General features: G+C 36.7%; 1 protein-coding gene across 3 annotated transcripts in view; it reads right to left on the bottom strand.

The window, feature by feature from the left end:
* Positions 1-21,008, bottom strand: part of SLC25A13 (solute carrier family 25 member 13) — a 141,650-nt gene that overhangs the window by 9,624 nt on the left and 111,018 nt on the right. For all 3 annotated transcript variants that reach the window (XM_050941710.1, XM_050941711.1, XM_050941712.1), the window contains one exon: positions 8,109-8,249. In XM_050941710.1, the coding sequence (XP_050797667.1) occupies positions 8,109-8,249 (141 nt within the window). The remainder of the gene's footprint in view (positions 1-8,108; positions 8,250-21,008) is intronic.

Raw genomic sequence — 21,008 nt, forward strand, 5'->3', positions numbered from 1 at the left:
CCTGGTAACCCATGTGTTTTGTTTAGGATGTTCAAAGATATTTAGTGTACATCACTATCTGCACGAGAATTCCTGTTATATGCTGAAGCAGAAGACTGTTTTATGGTATCTTTAATCTTCACATAGAATTTCCACACTCCCTTTTAAACAAATTACATGTGAAGAGACAACATTCTGCAACAACCAAGTGTGTGCTCTGGTTACATTTATCTCACAGGTAACATTCAGCTAGTGATAATTTGCAGTATGAACATTGTTTCCCTAAAGTTTTATTTTTAAACATTCTTTTCCCAAGGCAAATCTCCATACTGCATTTGCCTCAGGAATTTATTGCTCTTATTTTCTTTGCAGTGCTATCATTAAACAACCTGCATGTTTTCCTCTGTGTTTCCTTCATACTCTGACATATCTCCACATAATTAAAATAACTTGTGGAAATTAATATGCTACAACTACAAGCAACTCTTCACTCACTCTGAACTGCTAATATTTCCCCCCTAGTTGTAGCACTCTCTTAGACAGAAATAGCATATTTTTAATACCCCCAATATTATGCATTCAGGTACACAGAGAGAAAGTCTGTCAACTAAGCTGGCTTAAGTGTAAACAAAGTTGGATCAAAACTTGGATCCACTTTAATAATAACCCACTTTGGCTCAGTTCCAATATCTCAACAGTCTAAAGTTTCCTCTCATCATTCTGTTTAAAGTCTGGGAAAGCATGTTTAAAAGCAGGCCTCATTTAACTTCAAGTTAATCATCCGCAACCAGCCTAGGCCAATTAGGAAGGCTTAGGGAGATTGGCCACAGTATCTTGAAATGCTAAAGAAACATTTATTTTACTTCTCACACCTTTTTGATGTGGACAACGTGCTGAAAGCCAAAGAGAGTTTTAATCAGTCCTCAGCAAGTTGTTAGGATCATCCGCCTAAGTTTATTCTGGCAACCAGGGCGCAGACCCTGCCAGGCATGAAATTGTTGGGAGATCCTACACACCGCGACATGCGCCTCCCTAATGCAACTGCCAGTTGGCTCCCATCTTCAATCTCTTTAATGACTTTAAAGCTCTTAATCTTGGATAGTATCTCGCTGAACAAACCAATAGAGAAAAAGCATCCCTGGTTTTCCCGAGGATTCTGATAAACAAATCCAAGTCAGAGCTGGGGTAGTTCTTTAGCATGCTAATTCCTGCTTATTCCAGCCCTACCTGCAAATAAGGCTCTAAATAAACTATTTCTACTACAAGGGGAGGGTAATTATACTCACAAAGGCACCTCTGTGTCGGGTTGGGCACAAGGAGCCAGCAGGTCTGGGAGACGCAGGCTTAACCTAGTCTCCTGCAGTGAATGCACATTGTCTAGTGCAGGGGGGAAAATGCCAGACTGGGGGGACCTAGAAGTATTCAAGACAACAGTGGTGCACCTTGTCTGAGAAGGTTATTTAATGCTTTTGGCACCTGTACTTACAGCCACCCCCTCTTTTTCTACCTTGCAGGTTTAGAATTTATTTGGCATGTATAATTGTTATTTTGATCCTATAGCTACAAACAATAGGCAGCATGTCACTTCTTGATCCCTTAGCATTCTTCTTCATTTTTACTAGCAACTTAACCCTTCAGATTCAAAACTGTAGCAGCCCCTAAGTAGCACTTCTTTGGTTAAGAGTCAGCTGGCTACCATCCATGTTATAGAATTAGACATAGCAATTTTGGGGGGCTGTCATTTCCTTCATTTTAAAATCATACTGGATTAAACCAATGTATATATTTAAACCAATAAACACAACTGTATGCATTTAGCTATTTAAGTTAGAGGGGGAAAAGTACCAATCTCGAATGCTTTGCTAAGTCCCAGACAAAGGTTATCAGCATTACTCAGTGGGTTGGATTTTTTCCTTTTTCTTTTTTGTTATTTTTAATACAACTGTTCAAACTGCATGTATTCATACATGAGAACTAGTATGGGTGACAATGAGCACTCTACGTAAACACCCTTTAACTTTTATAAATATTCCTGCTTAATATGTTTATAAAGCTGTTGTCAACACACAATTTGTGTATTTGTGATACCTCTGCTGTTTTCAAAAATCTATACACGTTAGCTGAGATCAAGCTTCCTGTCTCAACTCCCCAAGAACCAATCCATAATATGGCAAGAATTAAGCAGTGCAGAGTTTTGGAAGTTTGTGTATTAAATTCTAGCACTTAAAGTGCAAACCTTTGCAGGCAATATCTATTTTCTGATAAGAATCTCACTTAGAATATATTCTAATATTTGCTATTTAAAATGGAATCATAACATTTATTTTTCATCAATCAATATTTTAATGCAAAGTTATTTGTTACATCTTTAGGTAACAAGACACCCAACAAAATACTATCCAAAGTAATAGTGTAAGAATATGTAGTAGCTACATCCTGATATATTCCATTACAATGCAATGAAAAGATTATTTTATTAAATGTTTTGTGTTAAATAAGTTTGAGTATTATACAGTAATTTTATTTATTTTTAATATGCCAACAGAAATTAGCAGAATACTCCATGGACCTCAGTTTGACCTTATTCATAGCACAGAGAACTATTACAGTGAAAGACAGACTGTAAACCTTGCTGAATCTTGTAAGATGACTCCAGAACTCTTTACTGTGAGATGTATAAGTTCTATTATACTACCACTAAAATAAACCAGAAATTAAAGACAGACTGTTAAAGACACTAACCCAACAAAATCAACTTTTCCCTTTCTTCCGGAAATACAAATAGCATATTATGGGTTAAAATAAGTAAGTATTCTGTCTGCTTTGGGTACGCTTTGGTGTCGGCAAGCTACTTTCTCACAATAACTGCCATCCACAGAACACCCTCCTCCGATAGCTGTAGAAGAATTTGAAAGACAACTAAGGAAACAAACTGGCTCAATATAAGGGGCACAATATTTACCTCCCCAAAGGAGCAGGTGGTATGAACGGTATGATATTCTAGAATAATTACTCTAAAACGTGACACAAGTAGTTCAAAAGTTCATATAAAAAGAAAAATATTCGCCTAGTAGCTTTAAATAAGTAAGAAGTGTCAACCCAACCTTTTTCAAATGATGAAATTTTCTGACCAGTTACAGATTGTACACCACAGGTTTCTTATTGGTGAAACAAAATAAAACAGAACAAAACAAAAAAACACCTGACTTCTTTTACACTTCTTATCACAAGGATGTATTTGTAAAAAAAAAAAAAAACAACTAGATAGAGAATGTCAATTATCTGATCATGTCACTAAACATCCAATCAGAATGTAGTATTTTTTTTCTCAAAAATTGCTTTTGGTTTACAATTATACAGTAGGACAACAAAGGCTTCATATTCCTCTTTTATCTCATCCATATTTAGTTCTGCCCAGGCGATTCTCATTAACTGTGCAGGTAAACACTAGAATAGCAGAAAAGCTGGCAATGTAGGGTCAAAAAACTATTTCAGGGTTGGAAATGAACACAAAAATACATGGAATTTGGCCAAAGAATGGGAGCTCTTTTCATGTTGTGCATGAAGACAGGATCAGCACGTATGATTCTCTGGTTCCTAGCTAAAATTTCAAATCATGAAAACATATTTTTCCATGATACACAGGGTAATTTAACTTGCCTAGTTTAGTACTTGGGCTCCTTAGCAAAATCTTCTCTATATTTAAGAACCATGATGGAGATATTAAATTTCTAAGGTATAAGAAGAAATTGATGTGATGTGCTAATGTTGTTGCTTTCTAGTTCCCAGTTCTATTCTCAGTTGAATATTACGCATTTGTCGAGAATTCACTGTATGCTTAAGTGATACAGTCAGACAACAAACACTCCTACTGAGCCAAATCATGATGTCATTGTTCAGTCACTACTTAAGCAAAATTCTAATAAGGAGACTTCTTCCTGCGTGACGGATATGTAAAGTATAGGGTCCTATGTAAATAGGCCAGCTTTGATATGCACACATTTTTTCTGATTAAAGAAAGAAGAATCAATGCAAATCTTTCAGATTCTTCCTTGCTGTCCAGAAATCAATACAGTACCAAAACAGCATGAGAGGAACTGAAAAGCTGGCATGCAGCAGACTGGTGGACCATTCTTTAAGAAGAAATTTTCAAATTCCCAATATAAAAGCTAGCCTCGTACAGACAAGTAATACTTTAGGTCTATTACTGTACTTACAGATGGCCTAACTGACTGATAAGTACTATGCCTGTTCTCATCCATCATAGTTGAAAAGATTAGTTACGGTATCCATTCCCCTTTTTGAAAAAATTAGCATTTTGCAAACGTTAAACAGTTTCAGCGTAGTTGTATGATCCTCTGGTAGCATCTTGCTTTCCATGGGCCAATCCCTCTGCCATATAATGCAATGGGAGTGGGAGGAAACCCATTTTCCCCACCCCCAAAAGAACAATTGGAAGGAAACTCTGCAAGTGGAAACTCACAGAGAATCCTGTCTCTCTCTGCAGGAAAAATCCACAAAAGGACAATGGTACTTTTACTGCTACAATGTCTCATACTAGCCCACTTTAACCTTGTCTAAACTATCATTTTTCTTCAAATTTCCCAGATGCACTACCACTGGCCCTAGGGACAGGAGAGTTCAGAAAGCAGGAGTAAATTAACACTGAAGAAGTTATTCTGATGCCACATGACACAAAGCAGAGGGAAACTATTCAGCTGAGAATGAGTGTCTCCTCCCCACTCAAGAGCACTCAGGAAGGGCTCTTGTAGGGTCAAATGGAAAGAGGAGCAGTGTCATGATGTTGCCACTCCCTCTTTCAAGCCCACTCAGATCCATGCCTACAGTAGCATTTAGCCCTGAGCAACATTACTACCAGCTTGACAGTCTGATGTACAGAATTTAGGGTTGCTAGATGTGAGATGGCAATATTTATCAACCGTAGGTGAGCCAGGTTCAGTTCTTCATCAATTTCATTGAGGATGGATGGAGATTTATCTCTGTTAAGAGGTGGGGGATGGGGAAAAGAAACCTAAAGAGATACTGCCATATACAAAGAAGTCAGAGCTCAATAGGGCAAATAGCAAAAGGGTAGTTCTACATTCCATCATGGCTAGAACGGGAGTGGATGCTCCTTGAAAGGCTTAACTAAAGCCTCTAAAAAAGAGATGTCTGGCACCTAAGACCCCCGAGGGACAAAGTCTGCTCACTCTGTCAGAAAGATGGCTTCTAATGTTTATATCTAGATGATAAATTCATCGGTCCTAAACAGCATCCATCCACCAGAATTAGTTGCTAAATAGACTGAATATTTATATGAACTCCAGACAAACCTCTGTCAGGCTGTTAAAGTACTCTACAATTTAAAAACACAAGGTCAAGCCATCATCCAAGAAAAATGTTTCTCATGTTTCTACAATCCTGAGAGTGGGGTGGGGTCTGATTTATACCTACTAAAGGAAGGAAATTCACAGTTTGGGATAGAGTTTTTAATCATAGAACTATCTTTGCAAGGACACTTAGCATAAAACAAACAAGTTCAAAATATGGAAGATCTGTCTTACCCCCATTAGAGTAATTATTATAAAGGTAAACAGATATTTTACCAAGGTACTAACATTTTATTAGTTAGCACTGGAGGTCCATATTTCCTCAGATATTTTAAAAAAAAATTTAGAGCACTTAATATTACCTAGATGTTCAACTTGTGTATTAACTTAATTTAATAAAATAGTTTGCTAATTGAACTATATAGCTTTAAAAAAGAATAGTGTCTTTCAGTTCAAGTCACTGGTTAAAATTCACTCCAGATTGGTAAATACTTTGGGGCTGCAGTTTCTGATGACTGATTGGTGCTTTATGTGAAGTGAGTTACGGATCTCACTCCAGTTTCATCTGTGCTGTCTGTTTACGAAAAAGAAAATTCAGAAGATGACTACATTCACCCCTAAGTCTCTCCAGGTCGGGGTGAGGCAGATTGGTGCAGAAGTTTGGAGTAGCTTTACTTCACTGTGTATACTGTATATGTTCCATGAACAACTGTTATTTTGACAGCCAGGACTGTCGAGTTTTCATAGGCACTGAATTCCACAAATGTATAAAAGGACAAAATCAGAGACAAAAAAGAGGCTTCTGTGGCTTTCACAGTGTGGATAAAGCTTGTCTCTCAAGTGAATACTTAGCACAGTAATGGCATAATCTGTGATTAAAATTGGCACACATTCAGAAGCAAAACTACATTTGGAAATTATCATTATAAGCCGTTAACAAAAAGTTCTGTGCCTCGCAAACAAATATTTCCAAAGCTTCTACACTAAGTGACAATGACCTGTGACGATAATGCTATTTAAAATAAAAAGAATACAACCAATTGAATTCAACAACTAGCACCAGCTGTTCAGAAAAGTTATTTATAAACTCTAATCAAGTAATTTGGCATTCTTTCTAATCATAATTCTAATTCATTTAGACTAGAATACGTAAAGTTCACTACCTGTCCTCTAAGCCTGTATAGCCTTAGGGACGTGGAATGCTTACTACAGCCACGGTTTCAATTGTAATGTTGGCCCTGAGCAACATCCTGATGTCATTTATTGGGAGTGTATACAATAGGATCAGCTAGAGTGAGATGGCCAAAAAATTAGCAAGTCAATTTAGAGGGAAAAACCATTCCCCATTAAGTCCTATTCAGACATCTGTATTGCTCTCCAGGCCAAAACACACATAAATATGCCAATTCCTCCATTGTGATGTTAACAGAACAATTTAAGAACTGTATAACTACAAATGGAAATGATGCGTAAATATGGTGGCACTTCTTTTTTTTTCAGTACTCAGATGGTGTTCATGCTGTCTTTTGTTTCAGTTTAAAACTGCATCACTACAAAAAATACAGACAAATATTGCCTTACGCCACCAAACATTGGACCAAGGATGTATAGTAGGAAGGTGGTCAATCCTGCTTCTGTACACAGTAGACTGTGGAATGGAAAAAACAGTTTGAGAACTACTAGAATATAGCCATTACTTTCTGTCCTGTGGTTAAACTTGTTAAGACATGACTTTTAATGTTATGGACAACGAGATGTCCTATCCTTCTATGCTTCTCTACAAAAAGCTCCAATCTGGCTGCCCTTATTTGCATAAACTGAGGAGAACTAGACTACTCACTTGAGTGTAGATTGCTCACATGGGTAATGGCTACAGTGTGGGGCTCTCTGTGCCCACTCATAAAAAACAAACAAACAATCCCATCCCTATCCTTTCTACTAACTGGTCCGTTAACCTGGCAGGGAAAACCTTCCAGAGAACTATGGGGTTTGCAGTTATGCCAGATTCTTTGGTTCCTGTTGTCTGTATTTCTAAACTAGTTTTATATGGCACTTAAACGCTTATCACTAAAATGAATTATAACATCTGGATAAGCTGGTAAGTGAAACGCAGCAGCAGATCAAATCCACAACTCCAAAAAAAAAGTGAGTCTATGTTTTAATATCTCAAAAGTGGATTTAAAATTAAGTCATTTACACTCTGGAAAACCATTAATTTTTATTATAGCTTAGGTAGGACATTAGGTTAGATCCTTAGAAGCATGAAGTAAACCAGTGCATTCTAGTCAAAGGAGCTATACCAATTTAAGCTAGCAGATGATCTGGCCAGATAGTTTTGAATAATTCTACATTCACAATGTTTCAATAATTCTAAATGCACAACATTAGATAAAGACATATTATTGTGAGTAATTATGGTTGGAATGCATATATCTTTCCACAGCCTTCCCGTTTAGGTATATGCAGGGAACACTAGAGGGCCACAACATTCCATGCTTTTTATTGCCATATCTCTACCCCTACCCCTGTGTGTGGGTGCATGTGGGGAGGAGAGAAATCTAGGACTATGCCTACAAGTAAACATTATGGCTACAGTATTTCGTATGATCCTTTTGTTTAGTAAAGGATAAGGATATAGCTATCTCATGCAGCAGTAAAGAATCAAAGATGTGTCCTGTACTAATCATATTTGCACATCAACCTTCCTAAGCATGATGGAATTAATCTACTAAAATTAATGTCTCTTATTTACAGAAGCTTTTAGTATTGAATTTCAATTCACATTTAATAAAATGTTACCTTGTAGAGGCCAAAAAAGCCTAGGTCCCGTAATACAGTGAGGGCACTAACTCGTGGACCAGTGGTAATTTCGCCAGCCACCTGCAATCGGATCTTGACAATTTCTAGTGGATTTGTGAAGATCACTTGAGAACCTCCAGCCTGAAAGTAAAAGGGGAAGGGGAAGGATGAACATGTGAACGCATTAAACTTTGAGCAGCGAAGATCTTGCAACATTCAAGAGAAAGAAGTTTCATTCCTGGTACAGTCAGCTAAGCCATTACAAATTATGGATTTTTAGCAGTAATTAGTTAATGCATTACAATCCACAAGGTAAAACATCTACCCTCACTCAGCCTGGAGGATGAGGGAATGGAGAAGAAGAGAGATAGGTTAGTAACATTACAGTACATCACACTGGCTCAGTTGTACTACAGTACAGACATTAGCTCAGTTGCTGTTAGAAGAAAAATTCAGAAACATCAAATTTTCACAATACCAACAAGCCAAGAATGTTGTAAAGCAAGTAATAAAATGAAAGGAAGAATTAATAACTAAGTAAAGAAACTGAGATCTGCCTGCCAGTACTTAAACATGCTACTGAAGAGCAGGGTCTGGCAGGATCTCTCTCTCACAATTTTGGCACTGGTTCAGAGAACATATGAATTTAAAGCAGTGAATTTCCTATGCTTTTTAGAATTTACGGACCTCCAAAATTTGAATATCATCATCAAAAGTCATTTTAGTCCGTTTTCAGAAATCTGCACACAATCATTATCCGTACACAGGATCATTATTTTGTTACAAAATCTTAGTTATTTTGCAGCACTGCAAGAAGTTTATTAAAGAAAAATCTCTATTTATAAACTGGGTTTATATATATATTTTTAAATCTCACAAATGGATTTAAACTACCTGTAATGGTCTTTAAAATGGACACATATTTTAGGGTCTTAACTACTGCAGCATGAAGCCTTTTCACTTCGACTATATAGACAGATCTTGTTAAAGATTTATTCCTGCATCAAAATTACAGAGAAGTATTACATTAAATTAAGTAGAAGCAGTATTATTCATTCAAACCCCAATCCAAAGTTCTGCAGACAGTTTTTCCAACACACATTAATTTGCTTAGTTATACAGCAAAAGTATTGTATCCTGCTCGAGTACCAGGTATGCTACCATATTTGCATGAAAGGCAAAAACTAATGCAAAAAAAAAAAAAAAAAAAAAAAAAAAAAGGATTTTAGAATGAAATAGCAAAATCAAAGTAACCATAAATAAAAAAGAAGCATATCTGAAGCACTATGGGCACCTGTTTGGGGGGAAGAAAGGAGAGGTTGCGGGTTTTTATATTAATAATGGCACACATTAACCATCTTCCAACAAAACGTGTGCTGTAATGCTATTTAACTAATACACCAGAGAAACAGCAAATGGCATACGCAACTATTCTTGCCTACCACTTAGACTGCACTTATATTGTGTGGTTACAAATTAAAGTTTTTATATAACCTCCAAAATATCCCAAATGTTTCCTATTTTGACCATAAAAAGCATGCTCTTGTGCAGCTCAATTGGTTTTGACTTTCAAATTGGCATAATTTAGCTGCTTCTACCAAACCAGAATACTGGTACGCATAAAACTGCTATTCCTGTTGACAACAGAAAGTCTTCAGCATGCACACTGACCTCAATTCTGTACTTTATTAAGATACACTCTTCAAGCAAAATATTAGTGATAAAACAGCCAGTCTGCTGCTATCACGGTTTCCTCCCCATCCACATACCTCCCAAAATAATCAGGAATCAAAATGATTGGAAAGCCTTTATGGCGACTCATTTTTACATAAGCATCACTTCATGAGGCACATACTAAGTATTCCTACGTGCAATTAGACATTTTTCATTTTGAGGAGGAGAAAAATCCTACATGTAATGTGTTATGTTCACTTGTGAATATACATCAAAGATCTCCTCTGAAAAACATTATTTTAAGCCTAACCCCTTTTCTCTTCACCGTTTGATTTCCAGACTTTCTATAAGTCAGTGCTCCTGCTTTACACAAATCTTCAGCCCTTGGCACAATCTTATGTAATTTTTCCATACTTTATTTTTAAATATATTTGTTCTTCTAGAATAAAGATTTTCAAAAAAAGAGGTAAAGCATTTGTTGTTGCACAGTATCCAATAACTAAAATTCAGACTGTTCCCAATCCTTTGACGAATAATCAAATAAACTTTGTTTCACATACATGAACAGATTTACATTAGTGCAAAATAAACTATTTTTTCTCCACACCTGATTTCCTAGCAGTTCACTATGTCCTGACTGACTATATACACATTTCTTTTATTTTCACTAACAGGAAACCAAATATCAAAATCCAAAAGATGACGACAAAATGGAAGTTCAATTCATAAAACTGAACAGGGATGAGGAAAACTCACTAAAATGTATTGAGCAATTTACAAATCCATAAAAAAATGCTTAAAAGTGTAAATCTGAATGCCAGAGTAAAGATGCAGATTCAGTTTTGAGGAACAATGAAATATATGTATAAAGCAGATGTGTCTTTCTGAGGCTGTGTCTTGCAGTTCAAGTCTCAGAGTTCCATGACCACTTATACACAGAATTAAGTGTTAGTGACTCTGGGCACTTACTCTTCCTTTGTATCAATTTTCAATCTGCAAAATGGGGATTCTCCCACTTAGTTTCCTCACACTGGAAGGTTTAATTTGCTCACATTTGTGAAGCGCTTAAGGCATGTCTACACGGCAATTAAACATCTACAGCTGGTCCATTTTAGTCACCGTAGATGTTTGGGCTTGGGCTGGAGCCTGAGCTCTGGGACTTCATGAGAGGGAAAGGCCCCACAGCCCAGGCTCGAGCCTGAGCCCAAATGTCCACACTGCAATTTTACAGCCACCCCAGCCTGAGGCTCACAAGTCCGAGTTAGCTGACACAGACCAGTCGCAGGTGTTTAAACTGCAGTGTACACACACCCTCTGAGGTCTGCAGATGGAAGGTGATATTAGAAGAGCAAAGTATTACTGAGAACCCAAAAGCCAAATGGTGATTACTTGTTTAGCCTATCCACATGACAGGTTTTAAGAAAAAGGCAAACTATTCTATAGAAACAGCTTCAAGTGGCAAGTCCAAGAAAATCTCTCTAATAGTATTAACTAGAATCCCCAAAATATCTTACAACTTTTGTCATTTGCTGGGCTTACCTTGCATACTGATTTGACCAAAGATTTAGCAGCTTACCCTGCTGCAAAAGCCCAAACCATCAGCAGTTCACAGTTATGAGCCAGCCTGTACTTGACTAAAAGGTTCAAGATGTGTATGTGTACATTTTTTCCACCACACATCTTCTTCACCAGCTAAAATTCTAAGGCTGTATCAACACCAGCGAGCACTGATACAGCTCCAGTGGCAGCACTACCATACACTGGATGTGGTGTTCACCTAGCCTTGAATGTTGGTATCTGCTCTAGCCGAATGCCATTGATGGGAAATTTTAGGGGGAAAGGGCTAATGTGTAGAAGGCCAGAATACTTCCTAACTAAACCATTCATGTGTTTAGCATTGATGGACTTTTCTACAGTATGAAAGCCTCACAAACATTAAAGGCCATTTCCTTACAACACACCTGTCAGGTAAGTATCATTATCCTGATTTTACTAACAGGGAATTTGAAACAGAGATTAAGTTTGACAGTATAGACTAGCCCTATGCTAAACTCCTGCTGCGGAAGCGCTCTAACGTGCCTTGTGTGGCCACGGTGCCCAGCGCGTTAAAAAAACCCACTTCAATGAGGGGCATAGCTCCCAGCACTGGGGCACTGTTTACACTGGCACTCTACAGCGTTGCAACTTGCTGTGGGGTGTTGCTCATGGGGGGTGTTTTTTCACATCCCTGAGCGAGAGTTGCAGCACTGTTAATTGCCAGTGTAGACAAGCCCTAAGACACTCAAAGTCACAAATTAAGCCTGTGGCAGAGCCAGGAAGAGAACCCATTCCAGTAGCTGAAATCACAAGTGTATCCTCAGTTGCTAGTATTGTCTACTTATGGAACTCACTGAGACAAAAACCTCATGCAAAACATTTTCCTGTCATTTTACTTTGTAAAAACTGTCAGGGGCTTTAAATCCATTTTTTGTAATCTTTGCAGTAGAAAGTTATTTTAATATTGCTGGAGCCTGCACCAAAAAAGGCAGACTTTGTAAACAATGTGCTTAGTCTGAAACTATCAAAGAATAAAAAGCTATTACATTCAAAATACTCAAGCTTAATTGTCTCCCCTCTATGACCACTATACAACATGATCCCTTCTGGGTAAATTTTATTAAGAGTTTAATATACATTTTACCTTTTAACTATACCCTAATAATCCCCATTTTTTCTTCATTTAGAATGAAATATTTACACATTTCGGGATTTCTGAATTTCTTTCCACTTCATCTAAACAATTATTTTAAAGTACAAATGCTTTAGTTAAAGTTAAACACGTTCCTTTTCACAGATCCTAACACTCTTAGGTTAAAAATTCCTTCTCAACTAATGAAGAAAAGCCTGCCATAGGCTGAGTTATAATTGTGTCAATACAAACCATGGATGGGCTCAATCTCGCTGCATCCAATTACTGGGTTGAAATTCTCCTCCTTTCAAAGTCATTTTAAATCTCATTCACTAACCCATAAGGATGCTACTATAACATATCAGCACAAAAATCAAACCTGCCATTTATGTCCTATTTCAGATACACAAGAAGAAAATCTGCAGCCACAGTAGTAGCATCATCCTTAGGGGAATTTGACCAATGTGTGGGAATTCATCCTAAAAGCGCTGTATAGAAAACCTTTGCAGGTCCTGCAAACTACACTATACTGCAACGATCCAACAGCTGACATAAAGACATAATTTATTTTTATTGTTTTTAAAGCATCACTTAAACTTACAACATGAGTGGTTTTTAATGATAACACACTAATGTTTATACTCTCTATTTGATGGAAGGCATGAGACTAAAAGTTGAATATTTCCATCATCCAAGAATTATACATAAACACACAACTATACAAACCACGACTATAAAATGATTAATGAGCCTTCATATATGGACAAAATATATAAAAAGTGCACTTTTAAAAAAACGTAAGTTAATGTTTTCTTCTTTACAGTTCCCATAAGTGACAATACTCTGATCTTAGAGTTTATGATTTTATCAGACCACCTCTCGATGGCACTGTAGCCTTGTACAGTAGTCTAGATGCATCATATCCCTTCTTCTAATTTCGCTCTGCTTTCCTGGGTGGAAAAGGACGAGTGGAAAAAGTCTAAGTATTTTTCTTTTGTTAACAAGAAAATGAGGTTCCACCTCATGTGAAAAAATATTAATTTAATACACACCACTTTAATTATACGTCAGTGTAACAAGTAACTTGTCTATTTTATACTTGACTACTTAGGTCAAAAGTCACTTAGCTGTGCTAAAAATATTTTACATAATAAAAGTAGGATTTCACCACCACCACATTAAAAAGAATGGGAACTTCATATCTTAGTGTAACTGGAGTTTTTTGCACCTATGGACTAAATGAGACCCATCTTCACAAGTGGAAATTGCTAGGAACTCATTGAAAAGATCAAGTGTAAATTCAAGCCTAACCTTCAGGAAGCAAGTTCTGTGGATCTGTACGTGGTGTGAATTTAGATGACCCCTTGCCCAAATGAAGCGGCAGACTTCTCCTTCCACAGACTTTTTCAGTAATTGTGAAATGTAATTTTAACTGCTCTGACCTCCATCTTCTCCAACCCATAATCTCTTTTACACTCTACTCTCAGCAAAGGATATTTGGAGATTGCTTACACTTTACAGCTGGCTGGATATCTATTGTCACTTTGTCCTCCTTCAAGTGCCTCCTCAAAACTCACCTCTTCCATAATATATGCAGGAAGTACAACCTGGTGATGGCTAAGCTTGTGGAGAGTTGTGATCACTACTATAGACTGGCTAACAATTGTGCATATCACATTATAGCTATTTGTTAGCCCCTTCCTCAACCCCCCCTACCCTGGACTGCTCATGTGTTCCATACTCATGTCTTGGTTTTAGACATAAAGCACTTTGGAGCAGGAACTATCATTGTGGCATTCACTATGACAATACAAAGGTTAAATCACTCTGGATCAAAATATTATTTTGTAATTAGTGTGGCCAATCAGGGGGCTCTACGCTGGTAGCGATAAGAAAAATGTCAACATTTCTCAATAGTTATTGCACAGTGTCGCCTACGGCACAGTAGTAATTTCCTATTATAAGGATAGAGAAATAATGCAGTAAATGAGAATCAGTACTGCCTTTTTTAATGGCAACCACTGTTTTTTATATATATCTACACACACACACACACACACACACACACACACACTGTATATATAAGAACTATCCCATCCCCACCTTGGAATAAAATCCCATCAAGGTGTAACTTTCTCCCAATCACTCCTAATCTTTGAAATGGAACTACTAAGACTTTAATAATTTGCCTGATAGGCTGTTCAGAAAACCCCTTGTGTCCTTGACCCTCACAAGCTGCATGTTACTGTGTATACCTCCCCTCCCACACTTTTTTGGTTTTGTTTAGTGGCACCTGTGGGGCACTGTACAAACACATAGTAAACAAGAGCCCTTCCCTGAGGAAGATAAGAATATAAACAGATAAGATACACAAAGGGTGAGAGAAAGGAAGTAGCATTATCCTCATTTCATATATGGGCAACTGAGATTAAGTGATTTGCCTGCAGTAACAGACAGAACCAGGCACTGAACCTGAGATGTACCGAGTCCCAGTCCAGGGTCTTAAACAACCTTAGTCTCTTCAAAAGTCCTGTTTTACAAATGCCAAAAAATCAAAAGAGTATTGCTATACATGCCTTTACACTGGGCATCTCCTTTCCTATCTACTGGGTTCTAGAGAGGTCAGCTCTGTCTCAGATTACTGAAAGGCAGGCTTGAAAAAATATTCCAATCAGCTAGGAGGCAACATAGACTTCAAGACATGTTTTCGTAGGGGCACTTGAGGGAAGGCACTTTGGTGAGAACAGAGCTTGTTCAAAAATTTCAGACAAAAAGTTTATTCTTTGAAAAGTGTCTTTTTTAAAAAAAATGGAAAATATAATTATTTTTTTAAAAATTCCACTAATTTTTCACATTTTACTCAAAATATTTCATTTACTGAAAACCAGGATTTTTCAGCGAACTGATTTTGAAAATCCAGGGACTCAGTAGATGAACTTGATAAGCACTTTGATAAAGTTTTGGCTAAAAACAGTTAATGGGGAAGGGGGAGAGGATCCATTTCAAATAATGAAAAATGGAAGTTGCTTCACATTTTTTCATAAAGTTCTTTTTTTATTTTTCAACCAGCTCTAGGGGAGATACCCAGACCAGTCAGCTCTTGACTTGACTTGTTTGTCCCTTCACAGTTCCTGAGAAGGGTGGTCCACTTATCTCCTGACTGGCAGGAAGGTGGGGGAGCTCTACTCATTCACCAACTACTGCTCACCCTCTTCCTGTTTGTGCTATCTATAGAAAGGCGTGGATAGCATTCTCCAACATATACATTTGCCACTGAAAACGTGTAGCACACCTGTGATCACCACCACTTGGCTCACTCTGCTTATGGCCGGACATTGATAAACTCAGCAAAGGAGCTAGACTCATACTGACAAGTAGCATTTTCCCAGTGTGCCTCTCCTTTGAGGGGTAGTTATTCTAGCTCTGGTTAAAGGTTTTTAGTTTGGATAGTCTAAACGGCCAAGTTCCCATGCTGCAATCTCAAACACTTAAAGCTTCTTCAATATCCATATGTAGCAAAAACTGGGGAACAAGCTCTCTCAGACATTCACATTAAAACAATCCATAAATGGAATTGCAATCAGTCTAATCAAACATAGTAAAGTAGATTCCTGCTTGAATAATTTCTGTAACAAATAGACACAAGTTATTGAGATTTCTTCACCCTCATTTTTTAACAACATGGCTGAACAGAAAATGATGGTTTATTTACAAAGCTCTGACCAGTTTTGCAACGGAAAAACAGTAGATTTTCTATTTTCCACTTTACAGGTAAAACTGTTCTTCAGAAGCCTCGCCAAGAAATCAAAGTGGAGCCAACTTGATTGGTGTCATAAAAGCAATTAAGTTACAGCCCTGTCAAATATGTTAACATCTGGCTCTGCCTGCTGTACTTTTGTCTATTTTGACTACTAGTGGTATAATTTAATGATTTACAGACCTTCCATGCCTTAAGGCATGGTAGCTGTATTAAAACTGTAATCCATTATTTCTTGGTACTGTCACATTATAAGTATCTTCCCATTTCTACTAGATAACTGGATCTGAAGTCCTGATTTGGATTTAAAATTTTAGTTTTTTGGACCTGTACTGGTTAACACTAAAAACTTCAGCTTCCTTTAAAAGGAGGATTGGAAAGTGCAGTGCAGTTAAAGGTAATTTAAAACAAATTATATTTTTGAGGCTATAAAATATCTTGTCAATACAATAAACTTTCACAATACAGTAGTAAAATCATGTTTTAAATATTTAAAATGTGCAGAACATTAAGCACATTCAATGAAAAAATGGGATTTTATAGTCCAAAAGGATTATATGCTTTAGGCTTTGAAAAAACTAATGAAAACCATGCTGCCCCTCTCCCAAATTGTTTTATGATCTGTAAAAATTCTATTGGAAAAAATCAGCCTCTCTGATTTGTCCCAGGGAATATGCCTTGGAAAATATACATTAAATGAACAAACCTAATATAAGAGTATATATACTGCAGAGAAATCATCACTTGGAATAGGCATTTTGTGTGTGTATATGAACATGCCCTACAGACTTTAAGAAAAGCCATTTTAAACAGATGGGGTAGGTGAAAGATTCAGTGAACTAGTAGGAGAAAATCCAAAACTACAAGGAAAGGCAGCTTGGAATTCCTCATCTGGTCTGGAGAGTGGAAGGATAAATATACACCACAGACTCTCCCTCCCTAATAAGACGACTTTCTGCTACAACGACCTGGATAGAATATTATGTTACTTTATCTGCCACCACTCTTCAACACAACACCTAAAACTAAGGTTGGATGAACAATTAATTGGAAACAATTCAAATGTAACAGTTTTAAAGCACATCTGGCTTTACCAAATAGTACCTCTCAAATTAAATTTGAGTCTGAATCTAGATATATGCACAAGAGGTTAATGTTTTATATATAGTTAAAATTTATTCATACACAATAAGTCAGAGAAGAAGGCCATACTCTTAAAAGCTAAATTGAAGTTAAGGGACTTTTAAGCAAGTTAATAAATAGGCAGTTTAATTTCAATTGGCAATGAAAATAAAAGTTGGATCTTCCCCAGTTCCTCCTTAAACCAGAAAAGTGAATCTTGGGTTTTTATATGCATGTGCAACTCCTACTGACACTAATGGAAGTTATATGCATGTATTGATGGGAGAATAGACCTCTTAGAGTTAATCTGTTAAGAGTTCAAAAAAGTGTACTCAGTTTCCTTTCAAAGTTAATATCAGCAATCATAAAGAACACCATTATTTCTCTAACAACTTTAATACACTGTACCAGAACTTTTAGCATTAAGAAGAATGAGACTGTTCTGTTTTCTCTCTGACATGCACATTTTTTTTCCTGGCATATAGCTCTGAGTTTCTTTTTATCCATAACCTAGATTTCTCAGCCAAATATAATAAATTTATCAGTTTTAAGTTTCTGCACACGGAAAACAGAAATGGCACCTCCAGTTTCCTTTAGCCTACAATCTTGTAAGAGTTTCTGGATTCTTGCAGGCAAGACATCTAAAGAAGGTTTGGTAGTTGCAATCCTCCAGCTCTGTGCCTTGATTACAATATGCCAGAGAGAGAGAACAACTCACAGGACACCACTGGACTCATCTTTATTATCTTCAAAAACAAAAACAAAGTTGTAAGTAACAGTATTAAGAATTTGCAGTGGGATTGATTATTTGTCACAACTTCTATGGAATGTTAGTGCATTTACCTTTTATAAATTATTGCTGACAAGAATTTTGCACACTTTCTAGTTAAACAAACCCTAAAATCCTGTAACATCTAATTTTTATGTTCCATGGGAGAGCTGAGATTATCCATGCAGGTCCAGTATGTCTCAGTTTTATTATTATAAACATAAAACCTCTAAAAATATATATCTAAATCTATCTTAACAACTTAAATAAAAACAAGTCTGTACGGGAGCTGTAATCGTACTGTGCTACGTGATTTAAAATCAGCTAATAGTGAGGAGACACAGATGCTGTGTAGGGAAAGACTGTGTGTACTTAAGGGAAGAACAAAATTTTGCTTTGTAGTGCTTCTTACAAAGTATCAGGCTACTGATTTATACGGGTGTTTTTGTATCAGTAAATGCAAGTAGTTTAGAGATTTTGTATAGGTATTTATTTTAAGTCATACTGCTTATTTTTCCTTCTCCTGCTAACAATCCAGTGACCAACTGTTTGTATTTTTTAATATGTATTTTATTTTCAGTACTTGAATGTCTGTCCCTACTTCCAGAGTTAAGACAAGTTACTCATTTTGCCATCACTCCATTGACAAAAAAAACTAATATTTATGCAAGCAAGCAGAATATTCATCTCAATGTTTTATGACACAGACGTCTTCTTAAAAAAAGTCAGTCTTACTTTAAATCACAATGCAACTGGAGTTTTTACTCTGTGATTACTCTCTGATCCAAATGAGACAATGATTCGTGTTACTGTATCAAAAAAATTACTTAATGTCTTACCCAGTAACAGCCCTAAGTGGCTATGTGCAATATGAATAATCATTTTTCAAAATAAAATTGGCTTTCTACATTTTGTTGGTCCCTCTTTCCCTTTCAGGCAATACTGTGGTATATCATTAAACCAGGATGGCCTCAGACGCCAGTAGCTTTCACTGGAACAGTTACCAATGTGAAATAACTTTAAAGTTCGGAAGAAAAATGTTCTCTTCTGGAAGGTTTAAGATTATTACTACTACAAAAGGTGCTCAGCCTCTGTCACCCTGCACCTAGCCATACACTCGTCCTCTTATCAGGGTCTCCTTGCAGGTAGCCACAATATTAGGACAATTTTGTGTAACATGTTTTTGCATTTTTAAAGTTGAGGAAATTATCCTATATTTTCTGCATAGGTCTTTAACAGATCTGAATTCTAGCCCACGGTATCATTGGACACTTTACTACATCTTGGAAATGAAGATGTGTAGAATTATAATAGTGTAAGGGACTATAAAGGATACTCAAAACCCATGAATGAAGATAGGAGTACCAAATAGGTAGGGATCACATCTCTTCATGGCTGTCAAGCACCAGGCAAATTACTGCATTAAATATATATTAATAAATTATAATAAATAATAGCAGCAGTTTGACCTTATAATAGTAGAATTTCTTATAAGTAAGGAAGCAGAATTTAGCACTTCTGATTCAATAGAGTGATTTACACTTCATCTCTCCATAAACCACTGTATCAAAATAATCTATAAAGGTTACAGTTTTCTTTTAATTGTGTTCTAGGAATTTTTTTTTTATTTTCTTTTAATTTTAGATAAACTACCACTTTCATCTTCACATAATAAAAGCGATGAAACAGGCTGTTAGCTGAACTAAATACCATGAGGTCATGAAGCAAGGATCTTTCTGCATTTTTTTGCAGGGGAGAAAACAGTTTACAAAACAGAAAAAGGCTTGTTCAATGAAACAAGCAGCTTTGGTGACAAGTGCAAAAGTCAGCCATGTGTACTAATTCTCAGTAATTATGATGCAAGGTGAGCTCCCCAGGGACTTAAAAGTCAACGCCTAGCAATGGTTGGGCGAACAGCGGAGTGGAACCGCTCATGTGATACTGAACCCTTGAAAGCCCTTTGTATTCCTAAAGAGATAAATACATCTACAGAGCTGGTTGGTCCTCCCACTGTGCTCAGAACTGGAATCAAAAATAAAATACCTACGTTTATTACATGAAAAAGTGTAGACATTCCTGCTTAATCAAATAGTCCAGACTTAGGAGATCAGAGAAGGTGACCAATATTTTTAAATGTAAATTTATCACCCATTTGTAGTTGAGATCTGAGCATGGCGAGCGGAAAGCTGATCCAACAGCTTCCCCCTTCAAAATTCATCTTAATTGGCTGCCTCCTTTAGGAGCAATTCTGATATTCTTGGAATCCTGTAAACTTCTGTAGGATAATGATTAACAATAAGCCATAACAGAGTCTTGACATACTATACACCACTCTCTTCTTGCCTCCCACATGGGGGATTATCAATGTTTTAAGTAGACGTAAAAGACAAGAGTGGACTTTCCCAAAGAACTGACTCTGCTCCCACTGAAGCGAATAACTAGGCATCACTTCTCAAGGCAATCTGTGCTGTAAGTTTGAAGTGGATGCACAAATAACAAAAAATGTGACCACCTGCAGGAAGACAATACAAGTCACAACCTATCTACTTGGAACTAAACTGTACCCTTAAGTGAAACACTTCAATTAAAGAAAACTCAAGGCACTCTGTCACCACATCTCTTACCAGAACTTTATGAAGAATCTCAATTAACTTTATATTTCAAATACCAACTGGGATAATCCAACATTTACAGTATATTTAAAATAAGTCCCAAGCAATCTTCCTCTTAAAGCAGATCCTTAGTTTACAATGAACTCCTGAAAAAGACTTGCTGCAGCAGTCTCATAAATGATAGGTTACAGTGAAAGAACTAGTGTTATCTGCACTACATAAAAAAATTCAGATCTGCCAATAAAACAAATATACGTTAATTTACTGCATTTTCATGTTGAAAAGATGCATTGAATTC

This window comes from Gopherus flavomarginatus, chromosome 2 (genome assembly GCF_025201925.1).
Source record: "Gopherus flavomarginatus isolate rGopFla2 chromosome 2, rGopFla2.mat.asm, whole genome shotgun sequence".
In the NCBI taxonomy this organism is placed as follows: domain Eukaryota; kingdom Metazoa; phylum Chordata; order Testudines; family Testudinidae; genus Gopherus; species Gopherus flavomarginatus.